General features: G+C 39.6%; 1 protein-coding gene across 1 annotated transcript; it reads right to left on the reverse strand.

Annotated features, from left to right (window-relative positions):
• Window positions 1-2,821: 2,821 nt before the first annotated feature.
• LOC131679663 (sodium channel protein Nach-like) lies at window positions 2,822-15,775 on the reverse strand. Its single transcript, XM_058960396.1, has 8 exons — window positions 15,668-15,775; window positions 8,974-9,149; window positions 6,023-6,460; window positions 5,650-5,955; window positions 4,140-4,366; window positions 3,677-4,082; window positions 3,505-3,611; window positions 2,822-3,442 (listed from the first exon to the last, which is right to left on the reverse strand). The coding sequence occupies exons 1-8, from the start codon at window positions 15,773-15,775 to the stop codon at window positions 3,267-3,269; spliced, it is 1,944 nt and encodes a 647-aa protein (XP_058816379.1). The 3' UTR covers window positions 2,822-3,266.
• Between the last annotated feature and the right edge of the window lie 791 nt (window positions 15,776-16,566).

The following is a 16,566-nucleotide window of genomic DNA, read 5'->3' on the forward strand; positions in this document are numbered from 1 at the left end:
CTTTGTTTTTTTCAAATATGTCAATAAATTACTCATCAGATCAATAATGGTAGTGGAGATGATAGTAACAAAAACCTATTTTAATCCACCTAGCGGTGCAATTGTGCCTTTCTCAATCATGAATCACGAGAATGTGTGCGTTGTTTATATTCATTAAAAACTTTTAAATGCATATATTACATTTTATTATTATACATCACATGAAAACTATATACAGGAAAATAAATCATTATTCGAGTTCTAAAATTTTGAAAAAGAAAAAACAGCCACGGTAATATTTAACTGAAAAAGGTGCGAAATCGGCAAAGTCCCAAAAAGTCGATTTTTATAAAAAAAAATTTATCGAGATAACATAAAATCTCGACGTTTCATGCGTTTTAAAGATGTTTGGCATCAAAAATACGAATTCGATTTCTGAAATTTCATGGGGTCCCCCCTTTGAAAAAAAAATTAGAGTTCCGACTTAAATGGGAATTTCATATGTGACCGGACGATTTTGTCTATATTTCCGGACCCATATAAGCGATCCATACGAAATTTTACAGACAACTGTGGGGATATAATAGCTATCATTTGGGACTAAGTTTGTGAAAATCGGCCAAACCATTCCTTTTTCCCGGGCACTTCCGGAACCGTCTATGGTGGTCAATGTAGTCAACGAAAGTTTGTTTGACCGTCGGTGACCTAGAACTGCAAAGTTAAGTTATTTGAGAGACATTTTAGCGAAATTTTTACCTTTTTTGCTTTCATCGGAGTATCGGTTTGAAGCACAATTTGCTATGTGATCGCACGCCACAACCCGTAACTCCGGAATCGGAAGTCGGTTGGGGATAAAATTTAATAGCCATTTATGGGGACGCAACATCTTTCATTTGAGACTAAGTTTGGTTGATTCGGTCTAGCCATCTCCGAGAAACCGATGTGACTGTTAGTCTGAATTTGGATACTTCCGCCGGGGCTTCCGGAACCGATGATGGTGGCCAATGTGACCAAAGAGACTTTGAATGGCTGTTAATGACCTAGTACTACAAATCGAAGCAGTTGTGGTCACATTTTGGATAAATTTTCACCATTATACATTCATTGCAGAATTTCTTATGTCACTCGGCCCTCCGTCAAAAAGTCGGTTTTCAGAGCAATTGCAATACCTTTCTATTGAGAAAGGCAAAAAAGAAGCTTGTGCAATAGAGAGAACTTTTTTACTATTATTTTTTAGGTTCGATAACATTCTATAGTGATCAAAAATATTATTGAATAAGAACAATGTTGTATAAAATAAATAATAAAATAAACCCAAAGATCCATTCAGACAATTTAATAACACGACACATGAATATATAACTTAAATCAATGCTTTTAAAATACATACGCTACAAATTCTCGTGCTTTCATTAATTTCGAGATCGTCAATTCTTGTGAACTTCTCCCACTGTTCTCCCAAATTGGGATTCACCGGAAAACGGTGAAATGTTATCTCCGGATTTTTCGCTTTATTACGACCGCAGTTTTTTACCTTGCACTTCATGATAATGGATTCACGAAAAAAATTGAAAGTTCATTATGAATTCTTGTTTTTTGAAAAAGTCATGTCATTTCTTGAACTACGCCATGTATTAGTGGGTGTGATTCGAAGAAGTAAGATATAACAAACAAAAAGAAAGAATAAGAAAGCACGTATCCGCAGGTCCCGTCCCAGCTGCGCCCCTTTCATACCAACCTTACACATACATTCCCTTCATCCACTCCGTATAACAAAATAAGCTAGGTTGTTCCCGACGCATCCTCCCCCTCCCACTAATTATCCAAGACCATTCTCTATGTTAACATGAAGACAACATTGAACTCACGCTGATTAAGCTAATTAAATATTATATTTTTTTTTTCTGTGTCATCGTTGTCATGTTGCTCATCAGGCTCGTGGCAGTCGCTCACTTCTATATACTTACCAAGTGTAATTAGAATGTAATGGACATTTCCACAATGTTGTATTGAACATTTTCATCACTAGGTGGATTAAAACAAGCTTTTAGAATTCATTTTTAAATATAGCATTATTGGTTCGGCACAGCATGGGATAGGAACCTGTTTCAAAAAAAAATTAACTTTAAGACGCAGTGAAATCAAAAAATACAAACAATCAATTTGTTGAATAAACGTAATAAGATAAAACCATTAAAGTGTAAATCAATAAATAAACGTAGGTATTTAACTTTGTAGCAAATATCAACGACGAAAAGTCTTGTCATTGAGAATCTAATATAGACAGTTATAAACGACAAAATTTTGTTGAAAAGCTGAACCTGAGCTAATTAGTTTGGCAGATTTTAATAAAACGTTTAACGTATTTGGAGTTAACGTTGTTAACACTTAAAATTACAAATATTCTATTGTAGTTTAATGAAAAAATGAGAAACCCTCAAACATTGTTTTCTTCGTATTAAATTTTTTGAAGCAATAGCTTATTTTTTGATTTCACTGCGTCTTAAAGTTAATTTTTTTTTATCAGGTTCCTATCCCATGCTGTGCCGAAGCAATAATGCTTTATTTAAAACTGAATTCTAAAAGCTTGCCATCTTCAATAGGATTAGCGTCACGTGACCGTGTTCACCAATCTAAACTAAAAGCGTCTTTTTGATCCTCCCGAGTGCTGCACAGCCTACTTCGGTGTTTAGGATTTTTAACCTCTTGATGATACCAATCTTTGTTCGTACTAATGAATTATATTTAGGATATTTATACAACAGAGCGCTTATCATTTATTGAACCTTTTTCGTCACAATCATCGACATTTTTTTGTCTTTGAATATCGGGTCCACTTTATCACAAATACCTTCGACATTCTCATATATTTCGCGATCGCTGCGTGAGACGAAAAATCGAGAAAGTTTATTATGCTTACAAAGCATCACCAACAAAAGTGCAATCTACAAAAAGTGCAAACGATCACCGACTGTGACTAATCGTGCTCAAACTTTCACTGTAAAACAACTGAATTGCGGTATATACACGATCAATACTACTAAGCTATTGACAGATTGACGGAATTTCCATCAATATGTCACTAACTTCCATTTTTTCTGGCTCCATAAATATTTTGGTCAATATACGCAAGTTTTGAATATAGGACATTGATCAATAAAAGAACGCTAATGTGACCACGTAACTACTACAGTGAGTGCATTGCAACCCAGTCCCTCAAACAAGACAGCATGATGTAGACCTGCAACACAAAGTAAAAAAGCTTTACGAGCGTGCCTGAAACGCCTTCAGGTATGCTCTCGTGGTAGCCAATGTATGGAGTTACTATTTTCTCCTCGCCTATTTCGTTTCCATGATTCTGTAAAAACATCGAACAGCACTCTAATACTAAAGAAGTAGATTACTTCAAATCCGGTGATTATACTGAACCCTAGAAAAAGGCCAAGTATTCCTCCGAAAGATGCTGAAATAATTATATGAAAATGAAAATGATTTTTACCCAAACGAAAATATTATTATTTTTACCTAAAACTCCTAGACAACTTTGGCTTTTATCTTTACGGAATCTAGTTGATACTAAGTCGTTGAAGTAAACGTGAACGACACTGTGATCCTTCAGGTTTATATCTTTGCTGTTGTAGAACAAAAATAGTATTAAATACACATGCACAATGAGCTCACGAATTAAACAACTTACAAAAATGCTGCAGAATTATACGAAAACGTCCGATTCAATCGACCGGAGCTCATCTCCACCGGATATTGAACCATTTCGCAGCTCGGTAAACATCGACAAGGTGACGGAACGTCGTCTCTCGTTTCCGTGATCGACAAATTGAAAGTTGGTACAGCACTTTGGTACAGTTCCTTGTTCGCCATGAGACATTCCATATCTTCGGGTTCACAATTGGCGAATGTTCCGTTGCTGGGGAGATTGTACGGAATGCAGCCGCATTTCTCAAAAATACGCAATGTACGACATTCGATCATACAGTTTAGAAAAGAATAACGCTTCATAACGCTCAGCCGAACCTCGTTGTGGGCGTAACAGTTCCGAACCGACGGCTCCAGCGCCAAAGCATCCTCTGTGGTGTAAATTTCCTCTGAAATTAATGTGACATGATTGGTTACTATTTCAAATACGATACCATGTAACCTACTTGGTTGAATTGAAATGAAAGACTCTAATTGGGCGCCAACTATTCTCGTTTCGGCATTTTGATCCGGATAATTGTATGAGTGATGAATTATAACTTTGAACCCGGTCGTCGCAATATCTGTGGTATGATAATCTTCAACTTCCGGATTAAGCAGCACCGACAAACCAGTATAATAGCCACTTGCGGCGACGCGCCTTGGTTCACCAAGAATGCTTCCTGTGGAGTGCCTGCAAAATGAAAAAAATACACCCAACGGGTTCTTGTTTGGCAATTTTTTGGATGAGCACACTTCAGATTATACTGTTTGCTCTCTCTAAGGAGAAAAAATTGGGTTAAAACCAGTTTATCCCCTATAAGGAGAGAATTAGGTAAAACATCGTTTGCACGTAAACGGCGTAATGGCAAAAGGCCCGAATTGGACCAATGGGAATTCACATATCGATTAAGCGAAAGGAGTTGGCAGTCTCATCTAGAGTAAGATATTGGATGAAAGATGTTATCCAGCAGATCTATAAACACGATAATGCACTCGATTTAATTGATTGTTGCTTTCAACAAATCTATAGTTACTTACCATACATTTTTAATGAATTTCGACAAAAAATCTTAAATTGTAGCCTACATTATTTGCAATCGATTGATGTATAAATAGGTATATGGCAACGCTTTGAATTCAATGTTATAGAGTGAATAAATGTATACCACGTTTCCATTCATTGCCATTTGATAATGCAGCCAAAGCTGCAACAGCCGTTTTGGTCCAAGTGGGTTCGCGAACACGCAACCTTTTCAGTGTTCACACCATCAATCCGTTGTTCGAAATCCATGCGTAGCGACGTTCGACATGGAATAGGTTAGTTACATATGACGGCCCATTTTTGTGCTGGGCGGCATACTGTTACGAACTAAAAATAATATGTGGTTTTCTTTGCGAATGAAAAAGAAGTTAAGAAGATCTTTTTTGAATGTCATCATCTGATATACAAACGGTTGTCATACTTGTGGCTGCTAGTCGGGTCATAATGACACCTACAATAAATACGTCCAGCACCACCAGATAAACAGCCCTATCAGCATGGAAGCTAATACAAATGACAGCGGGATTACACTAGTGACCCGCTAACGATGATAATTTTTACGTCAACGATAAGTAGAGATAATGGAAAAAATGTTCCGAATTAGCTATTTACGTCCCAAAATATCGAATGTAGTCATCATTTTTTTTGGATAAGGTGCTATCTCGTCCAATTTTGAAATTTCATGAACCACATACATACGCACACACAGACATTCCGATGTCGATGATCTGAGTCGAATCGTATATGAAACTCGGCTCGTTGGGCCTCGGTTAAAATGTCGGTTTTTGGAGTGATTGCATAACCTTTCTTCATATGAGAAAAAAGCAAAAAGATGAAAATTGAAAACTCTGCCGACAAGCCCCGGGCTTGCCTAAGCATCAAAAGATCGCTAAAATTGACCGTTCACATTCAAACAGCAGCAGCTCATTTACCTTCTGTAAACACTGTTCCGAATCCCATAGTAGTTGAAGGAGCAACACAACCCTTCGGTACTATTAATAGGCTGAAACAGATTTTCACATCTCCATTGCGTTCCCTTCCACATGCATCGATCCAGCATGTTCGAACAGGGCTGAGCAAATTCTCCCATAAGTTGTGTTACTTCCAGATTATTTAGCCATAGAATGTTTTGTAGTTTGTTATATTCGCTTCTATTTGCCTCAGCCAATCCATTGACATGCAACAGCAAACGAAACATTCCTGCCAATTCCACAGCGCTCATGTTGTCTGGACGGGCCCTTGAATCAAACGGGAACAGTTTTCTTCTCTACTTTGTGAAATCACCCCCACAATCGAATAACTCACATGCTTTCAGCTTTCCGCAGTGCCCCGGCAGCGGATATCTTATTCAAATTGCAAATTGTCACAGCCGGAAAGTAAACCTTCCAAATGGCGTAGTTCGTACTCTCGATAACGGTCACGGTTGGCGTTTCAGCATCCCACGTCCAGGAGATCCACAGTAGCACAACCGCCGTGATGAATGCCGAGCTGACTGCGAAAATCCATAGACTTCTCTCCAGAACCGTATATTCCGGGCGGACGATGTGATTGTAACCGTGTAGGGCTGTTTGTTCACAAAGCTGTCTAAGCTGTGCTTTGAACCAGAGAAGCAAGCTGGAACCGGAAGTTGTCGATTCCATCTGGTTGACAGGAACGATTTGGTTAGTTGGTGCCCGTCTCTCGCGGATGAATTGGATCACTCGTTGGCCGATTCGTTTGAAGTGCATCGCAGTCATCAAATCACTGAACTAGTGAACCATTTAGAGTAAACGAAAATAGGTTAAGTGAACTCAGTTTTTCGTTAATGACTGCTGTAGAACAGCAAGGCCTCATTAATTACCTTTTTTACTATTAAGCATAATTCGAGCAGGGAACTTGAGCCCATCCAACACTGTGTCAATTGGTAACGGTCCAATCGATTGACCTTCATCACTAAAACGTGTTAGTTAGGGCTATCGACCTGCATCATGTGAAGTATTTGTTGATTGTATAAATAATACAACAGCGGACTGGTTTCTGCTGGAGGCTCAACTCAAACGTTTTGTATAATGTACTGACTGATGACTGATGTTGAGAACCAAATTTGGATTCGTTGAAAAAACGGCAATATTCATTTAGGAAATCGATCAGCAGGCTTTGTCACTACAGCATTTTAGCACTCCATGTTTGACGCATATTCGATTGGGTGTCTCCAAAATGACATCTTGTCGCCTCCCAAATTCTTGTAGAAAACGGGCCGATTTTGGGCAAAATTTCAAATTCATGCCCGCAGAAAAGCTACTATTAGATTTGTTCAGCCTTTTTTTTATTTTTCTGGAGGTCCATATGAAGATGTCTGGTGAGCTAGTTTGTACAATTATGTGGATGTAGGAGCAGTAGTGCCGATAAAACGCATCAAAAATGGCGCTGTTCAACACAATAAAACAACTCGAGTGTCCTGAAGATATATATTGTTTTTCGGAAAGAAGAAAGAAAATGATGAAAATCAGTTTTCAATCAAGCTCTCTTCATTCTTCATTCTATTAATTTTGAAATCGATGTGAGCAAACCAAATGAGTTTTGAGATAAGAACTACCCCAAGTTACCAGCGACAATAATTTCAGAACGAACTGCAGTGAACAGGACCGTCGAGAGCCGCACCGGGCTCCGGGACTTAAAATACTGACGGGCTCTACTATATAGATAACTACTTATTTGAATATAGATTAAGGCAATTGTACGGTTTCAACCTTTAAAATCAAATAATTTTTTAAGCAAATCGTTTATTTGATACGGCTCAATGGGTTAGTTTAACGGAACCTTGAGTATTTTATAAATTTGAAAGATGGAAAAAATAAAAAGAGATAAACGAATAAAAAATGCCCAGATAATTATTGCGACGATTTGAAACATTTTTTATACGTGACCAAATTTTGCCCAGTTTCTCTTTACATTGTTGATATCCGCTAAGCTTAGCAATTGTCAGTGAGATTCCGGTCGAGATGGAAGAAAATCAGCAAACCGTTCGCGAAAGAATTATTTTTACCCACATGAAAGTTCTGGCAGTGGACCACAAGTCAGGACGCGACACTATTTTGAGCAAGATCCAGTCTGAAATTCGCAGCAATTTAATATATTGGATGGAATCGGTCCCAGCCACTCCATTGATTGTGAATAGAAGACCACCTTCCATTAGGTCTGAAAGAAAAGAGAAACGTAGGAGAGATGATGATTCTGACGAAGCTGTATCCAGACCAGCAAAAAAGCTTTTGTCTGGCACCAACGTCCACGTAGGTGATGCTTCATCGATTGCAGTAGCTTCTACTCAGAATGGGTGAGCTAAAGTTTTGATTGTACTTGTCCGGGGTGATGCCACAGGTACCAGATGATATTGTAACAGAAATGGTCAAATCAAGACTGGACACCAACAGTATCGAAGCTCACAAACTGATTCCCAAAGAAAGAGATGTGCGCACTTTAACGTTCGTTTCATTCCAAGTTGGATTGCCTATTGATAAAAAAGACAAAGCAATGACTGCTTTCACATGGCCCGTTGGTGTCCGATTCCGCGAGTTCGAAGATAACATGACAAAAGGATTCTGGAATTCCCAACCCGAAACACCGAAGGCAGCAAAGTAGGTCCTGCTCCGCCGCATGCTGCCAGTGTCCAAATAAACTGAGTTTCAAACCGACACTTCATCGGTACAACTTTCCCACTCATGCCGCCAATTCTTGCTGGTGCTCTCCTCTTGCGATTATGATGTTATTATTCTCACAGGACCTGGTTGCACGCTGACATACATAACTCGGAACTTTCAATGAACTACACATTTTATCGTTGCAATCGCAACTCTTCCCCTAGTCAACTTCGTTGCGGTGGCGATGTTCTTATCGCGCTAAAAAACAATCTCACCAGCACTGCAACAAAAATGTCTGATTTTGAATGCTTAGAACAAGTTGTTGTGCGCATTTCACTACCAAATTTCTCACTGTATATTTGTTGGCTGAACAGCAGTCCAGGTCTGTACAATACCCACTCCTCTGTATTTTAACAAATTTTGGATAAAGCTAGTAGTTCAGACAGTGTACTCATTGAAGGTGATTACAACCTTCCCCATCTCAGACGGATATTCTACGATGATCTCAATTGCTATCTGCTTGAAAAAGTCACAACCGAACAAGAGATAGCTGTCGTGGAAACGATAGTAGGTGGGGGACTATGTTAACTCAACGCAACGGATTCGTGAACTACGCCGATTTAGTCGAACTTCTCAAACCTCCGACCTCCATACTCAAAGTAGTCGCTGACCATAAACCCTTCGTGCTGAGGTTTAATATGCAAGTTGAAACAGAAGACGCTTTTGCCAAATCCGTCGACGGCCTCAATTTTGATTTCAATCGCCGCTATTTTGATGAAGTATCTGTGGCCTTCGATGCTGTTGACTGATTTGATCTGTTAAGTGCAAACGATCTGGATCATGCTGTCGCGGTGTTCTACGGAACTATATACGAGATACTCAGCCGCAATAGTTCCTAAAAACGTGCCAGCAGAAAGACGGACTACAAGTATCCGTGGTGGAATTCCGAGCTTCGTCGTCTACGCAAGGTTCTCCGAAACGTACGCAAGCGATACTTCCGTCACAAGACCGACGAAAACAAAGCTGTTCTTTGCTATACCGAATTTCTAAACGAAAATGCCGGGAATAGTGCATTCGGCGAGTATATAAGTCATGTCCAAAGCAACCTTTGGAACAACTCCTCAACGTTCTAAAAGTCTGTAAACAGCAGAAAACGAGCTGGTAGTATTTTCGTAAATGTTTATCTCGGGGATGCCAGCGGGCAATGTACAGCCGAATCCGTAACTTTCGTGGTGTATTCACCAACCCAGCCATCTCTCCGTCGCAGGAGTATACATATACATTACCATCATATGATATCAGTCTCCCTTGCTTGAACATGAGTGACGCAGACGTGGTGAAAGCTTTATCCAGTGTCGACCCATTGAAAGGACCAGGCCCGGATTACATGTCTGCGATATTCATAACAGGATGCGTACGATCGTTGTCATTGGCGGTAAACATTATTTTTAATCCCTCAATCACTGAAAGCGTCTTCCCGTGCATAGTGCATAGAAAGAAGCGGCTATAATTGCGATTCACAAGGCTGGTGACATTCATAATGTTGAAAATTACAGAGGAATCTCACTTTTGAACTGTTTCGCCAAAGTTCTTGAAACAATTATTTACAATGAGATGTACGCCGCTGTTTCTAACATCGTCGACGAATGCCAGCACGGATTTGTGAAGCAACGTTCTACCACTTCAAATTTGATGACATACACTAGCATCTCAGTCGCCTCTGTCGAGAAGTTGATTTCCTAAAAGCATTTGATAAAGTACCTCACAACATTGCTATTCTGCAACTACTAAGACTAAGATTTCTTCCGAGCTTAACTGTATGGTTGCAATCTTATATATCTAGTCGGAGTACTTTCGTTGGAATTGGTTCAATGCGTTCTAGCTTGCTTGATATGCCAACCGGAGTCTCGCAAGGAAGTCACCCAGGGCCGTAATTTTTTATTTTATTCATAAACGACCTTTGCACTCGTATCAAATCTTGAAAACTATTCTTCGCCGATAATTTCAAGATTTTTCGTTCTATCGCTCCTGGACTTGACTCTGCTGCATTTCAAGTTGACGTACCTAATATTGAACAATGGATGCAGGTAAACGTTGGCAAATGTTAAATCATAAGTTTCAGGCGATCGTTCACTCTATCCCATAATGAGTACTTGGTCCAAGGCCGCGTCATCGAAAGAGTAGACTCCATTCGTGACTTGCTGTTTGATAGAAAGCTTAGCTTCGCGTATCACATCACCGCAACGACGGTATCTACCGAAGATCGGAACAAACAAATGAATAAATAAAGAGTGAAGGACGAAAAGGAAATGATGAAGTGGAAAATTTGAGAACGTACCGGAAACGGCACTGATGATCACAAATGCCGAGCATTCTACTCAAACTCATTCTAAAATCCAACCGACGTGATTAAACTGAAATAAATATATACTGAATTACTGTAAGACTTTGGTTCGTTTCGATAACCATAGCGAATTCACCAATCAATCTAGAATGCTGCAATAATTAACGAATGACCTTTTATTAATAACTGTTCTTAAAACTGCGTGACTTCCCGTTGCAATTGGAGATCTTCTTGTGCCGTTGTCATATACATCCATATCGTCATCGTTATTGCTGCCTTGAAGCTTGCGATCAGATGTTCTTAATTGCTACTTACTACAGGTTACGAGAGTGAACCCATCGAGTTCCACAAATAATCTCTCGTTTATGATGCGTGATGTTGATTTTGAGGTAACGGATGCGGCTTTTAAGGTCATTATGGCCTGAACGAGTTTTACTTTGCGGTGTCTGAACATGGTTTTCTTTAATGTACCGTCTGTTTAAAAACTGGTACTAACTGTTACCATGAAGTGTTACAATTTCCCAAAATCATCGCGAGAAAGCGAAATCTAGAAAAAAAAATTCAATAGGACGTAAGTAACATTGAGAGCCTCATTTTGTTTACTTTCTCTTTCGTTTATCACGACGTCATTACAACGCTTTGCACTAATTTTCCAGTACATATCGAAAGCCGATGGTTTTTACTAGAATATTATGCAGAGAGTAGAGTAGTAAATGTTGAAATGGCCGAGTAATGAACAGAAGAGAAAGACCCCAAAGAGAATCTCTCATTGTTACTTACGTCCTATTCTAAATTTTCTCTAGAAACAGCAATTTTCAACGCTTTGATATGTGCGGGAGTAGGGATGAGGTTTTAGAACCCTATTTACTCGCTGCGATGCACTCGTAGTGGGAAGCAAAATTAATAACCCCAACAGGTGGCTTTTGGGGAGTGAGAAAATTAGATGACAAAAAATAGACGAGTGGACCGGGTGCTGGATAAGGGAACAGGTCTGAAAGAGGATGATCGAAAGCCTAGTGGGAGCCAAGAAAATTACACCAGCTCTCTTGTATCTAGACCGTGGAAGTGAATGCATCGTTTTTCCTAAAAATCCAAGTTTGAGTGCTAAGTGCCTAGTAAGGACAGCTAGATAGGCTGAATGCCCCGGTCATTTCACTGATAAACGTGGAGTTTAGTCAAGACTGGACAAAGAGACTTCTCGCCGTAATCGTGCTTTGTGTCGGAACGACTAACACGTTAAGGGAGATCGTCGTCGCAAATCCCGGTGGTAAATTCCGTGACAAATTTCGTCTGCTAATCGCCAAGGACGAGGCGGTCTGCGGACCGTGGTACACTCTGTCCCGGGAGTCGTCTACTTACCCGGGATTTGTACCCCTAGAGAAACCCGCCCGACTCGAGGTCGTAATTTTCAAGACCGTGAGGAAACCATCCACTACCCAGCGTAGGTTCACACATTGCCCCACCGCGTGCTACGGTGAAGGTAGACCGCCGTTTGCAGCAAATTGCTAGCGCTACAGAAACCAAAGTCACTCAACCGCCAACCGTCTGTGACCGTTCCGCTACGAATCCCGGTCCGTCGCCATCGACCCGTTTCACCACCGTTCCAGCCACCGCCGTGCTCAACCGACAACCATAAAACCGTCGTCATCTTGTGTTTGAGAGTGAGTAATAGAAAGTTTAAAACTAAACCCCGAATCTCGTTATTAACAAAGTCCGAACGCCTCCTCACCACCTCTTTAACGACCCTGGGACTCGAGGACCCAAAAGAGGCCTTTCGTGCCCGCCGCGCCGGCTGCCGTTGGCCTGACCAGTAGCTTGGGGTTTGGACCGATTCCCCTTCCGGGTCTCGGAAAGCGATCCTCGAGGGCTAAGAGAGCCGCACGAGATAACCGGTAACATAACGTAATAAATTGTCCTTTAACCTGCTTTAGGTGTTGGGGTCAATAGGACTCAAAATGAACTTTCTGAATGCGATATCTTTTTAAGTTGTGCATCTAGAAGTTTGGAATTTCCTGACTTTTTTTCTTTCATGAAGAGCTACGAGTTTTAACCGAGTTTAAAATTTTCGGACATTCCTGAAAAAAAAGTTACTAATAAGGTGTTAGCGGATGATATTGACCCCGATTTCGAACTCAATTTTAAGACACATTTTCAGTCTAATCAATATGACATTGTACCCAAATTGTGTGTTAGAGTTTCAATTTTCAGTTTCTGGTAAATATTACCGTTTTTGATCAGGTTGGCCAGCGGGAAGCGGTGCCGAAAGGGGTCATGTTTGGCATGCATTAATGTATGCAGTGACAATGTGGTCAACCATTGAAACTGATCCCAAAGTTTTGTAAAATTCTTGAAAGTTTATATAAAATCCCATCTAGAATGATATTTATATTTTGATTCAAGTACTGGATTCTACGTGAAAATCAACCGGAAAATCCGGAACATCCGTAAAATTGTCTAATTCAAGAATCTAGTTTTAGAATTCTGTAGTTTTTTTTTCGAAAACATGCCTTCACATTGCATTGGCATAAATATCTAGTTCCGAGTGAAAAATTAACCATATTGGTCACATAATGACTATCCGGAAAATCTGGAACATTCGCTGAATTGTCATAAAGCTGGTCTTAGAACCATCAGTTTTTAGTGCTTCTTGAATTCCCCTTCGAAAGAGTTCGTACTTATGCCCGACACATGCTTTTTTTTGGCTACATTATGACCTTCCAGAAGATCTGGAACATCAGTGGAACTGGCCAATTCATGAACCATGAACGTGATTTTTTGGAATATCATTCGCATAAATTTGTATTTATGACTGGGAGATTGTCCCTAATCGTACCGTTCCGAAAGATTCGGAACTGGCTCTGGAAGTCTATGGTTTCCTCGAAAGTTTTTTTAGAATTATTATTGCAAAGAAATTGAACCTTTCGACCTATACGAGGCTGGATGGCCCGGTGACTTACCTGGCTTTGGCAGCAACACCAGCTTCTGTACCTTCCACATTTCGGGGAAATTGCCGATTTACACACATTCTTGTTTGGCTAATTTTTGATCGTAACGCCCTTTAACACTCATATCAACACCAAAATTTCTCCCCAGGGGGGAAATTTTCAATGAAACCACTCTTTGTGCGTAAAGCGCACAAATCCTAACTTAACAAAGTCATGGGTTCGTTTCGACTTCGTCTCGTCAGTATCCAACACTAACTTATTATCGGAATAGATTAGCGCCGGCTTGAACTTCTACTCGGACGGGACTTCGCGTTTGACCAGTAGTTCGATTGAAACACAAAGTGTGATTCCGTTTTAGAGATTTTGCGTCAAGCCGGCGCTAATCCACTCTGACAGTAAGTTAGTATCAGTTTCTGACGAGACGAAATCGAAAGGCACCCATGACTTTGTGGCTGTAATAAAACAATTACTCTTTTGATGGTTCGCATCTCACCATGAAATTGGATCAACTACTCATAGTATGAGTTTATGATGGCCTATATAAAGACCCTAAAACAAAAGTCAGCCATGGACGGTTTTAAATATTAGTTTTATTGATGACCATGGAAGTTCAAAATAACAAAACCAGTTACTAGGGAAATACTATCCTCTACAGTGTACTTTTCCACTCTAACTGGGCCAAATACCTTTCCTGTTAGTAACATCTTTAGAAATGACGTTATTGCGCTTGGCCCGATTTGCTTCATCTGGAACTGTGCTGCCGAGGACAATTTCAGGGATTTTCTTGATTGGACAACGAAGCTCAATAATATTTCGCGATATGAATCATACGCAGCCCACGAACGGCAGAAAAGTAAAAACATCCCCCAATTCAAAATTCAACTGTTTCTGTTTTGTGACCGTAATTGAAAGAGAAATAACATCTGTTTGAAAAAATTCCCAAAGCTGCATTGACGTCATTTGATTTTCATTTACGTTTGGGTTAAACCTGAGTTACAATTACAGTACTGATTACAGAGACTTCCACCTGAGCAGAAATGCAATCTTATATCATTATTCTCGTTTTGTACTTAATTATAAAAAAAGTCTGCAAAACACATGTGAAAACTAATCACATCTACCTAATGATGCGATGATCATTCAAAGGGGATTCTTTCATCTGATTGGATCATTTAGTGAATTAATAAATGATTTAAATGATCTATAATCATTTAATTTTGTTGGACACATTCGGGTTTAATTCGAAGGTAGTAGCAATATAAATATTAGATAACGATAATAATGATTTGAATATTTGTATTCGAAACATATTTCGTTACGGTAAAAAAAATTTAAAACTATATACCCAAAATTATGAGGAAAGATGTTACATTATTTCAATGGCGACTTGGTCTAAATCAGTCGTCATCAATTTTCTTCCTTAATTCTAAAGAGTTTCTTTCTGGCTGGTGAAATAAAAACAGGATTGATAAAACACAATAAGATTATGGATTGCTGAGGATTCCCCACACTAGGCGAAGTACGAGAGACAACACCGAATTGCTCGGCCACAATGATAATGATATATTATTAAGCATCGCAGTTGATTATCAGTGTACAGAGCATGTATAACCCACTGACCATAATTGAATTGATATTGTATCAATGAGTGTCGATTTAATCGATTTTCTCATCAATGCAATGTCATTAACTAAGCTCAACAAAACAACAACCGACCTTGCCATTTTCAGCAAAATAACAAATTCAAAAATCGAAACTGTGATAATTACGAGCATTAGAAGGTAATGGCATAATCGCTAATGGTGTAATGAAACAAACAAATTGCACCCGGAGGCCGCGAAAATTGCTGGGAAAAACGGTAAGCGATGACGAACGTGGTGAGCCAAATTAAGTCAACTCAACCGAGGTGCTTGAATGCATTCGAAAGAAACAAAAAACTGAACCACTCCGAAATAGCTTCGACAGGGTACCTCTCACTCGTCTAGGAACAATTGTTGAATTAACACGTCTAAAAATGAAGGCTACGTTGTTGCTGGAAACCTACATGGGCATCGTGCATTGACGTCAGTGCCAGTGGCCAGCTGGCAGCCTGCAGCGGAAAGCTACTTACTACGAGTAGTGGCATTGCCGAAAAGGTCTTCGTCGACGTCATTGTGTGAGTTTGTACGCGAGAAGCGAACTAGTTTCGTGGAGATATCGTGACTAATTAGGAGTCATGGATCTAATTCGAGTTACCTATAAGCTTTCACTGGGACAATTTGTCTATAAAATTTCCCCAATTAGAGTATCGTTCGGATTTTCCACACACAAGCTGGCGAAGAATTTCTCAAGAACAATTTGAATGACTGGGTGGCGTGCGTCATTTCTGCGCCAGATTGGAATGCATGGTTTCACCATCGTTAAGTACCGTTGATGGACGAACACTTACCTAGGCTGCAGTTTGGAACGCACCGACACTGCACTGTCATCAATGAATGTCCGATTTTGATGAGAAGTTCACGCTTGGAATAATTAAATACACCCGACGACGATAAACTGTCGCAAGTGGTTCGTTGGTGTGTGGTCTGAGCATTACTTTCTTCCACGAATACGAGCATTAAACCATTGATGGGATTTTAAATGACGCAAATCGTTTCTTCTTTGGTTGCGATAATCAGTAGTAATTTTTAATTCATGTGGCTACTTGCCCAATCGCCCTGAATTGCTACAGGCTGAAATGACATGTGACTTTATCAATTCAATTGAAAATGTAAAGATGATGAAATATCATTGAATGATTGATTTTCAACGTTAACTAACTGTTGAACATTTGCTTTTACTTTTGTGGAGTAGTTGGTTATAAATAAAGAAACGAGTTTATAAATGCCACCTGTTTGCATTAAAAAGATATCTTACATTTTCATCATTATATACATTGACCATTGTCTGTTGGCTATTGACTTA

This window comes from Topomyia yanbarensis, chromosome 2 (genome assembly GCF_030247195.1).
Source record: "Topomyia yanbarensis strain Yona2022 chromosome 2, ASM3024719v1, whole genome shotgun sequence".
Taxonomy (NCBI): Eukaryota; Metazoa; Arthropoda; class Insecta; order Diptera; family Culicidae; genus Topomyia; species Topomyia yanbarensis.

Bases quoted from the DNA above. Each gene is read 5' to 3' on its own strand.
- LOC131679663 (XM_058960396.1), bottom strand. From the start codon at position 15,775: ATGACGTCGACGAAGACCTTTTCGGCAATGCCACTACTCGTAGTAAGT. The intron at 5,956-6,022 runs GTGAGTTATTCG...GTTTGATTCAAG, and splicing joins CTGCGGAAAGCTGAAAGCAT to GGCCCGTCCAGACAACATGA. The intron at 4,083-4,139 runs GTAGGTTACATG...CATTAATTTCAG, and splicing joins TTTCATTTCAATTCAACCAA to AGGAAATTTACACCACAGAG.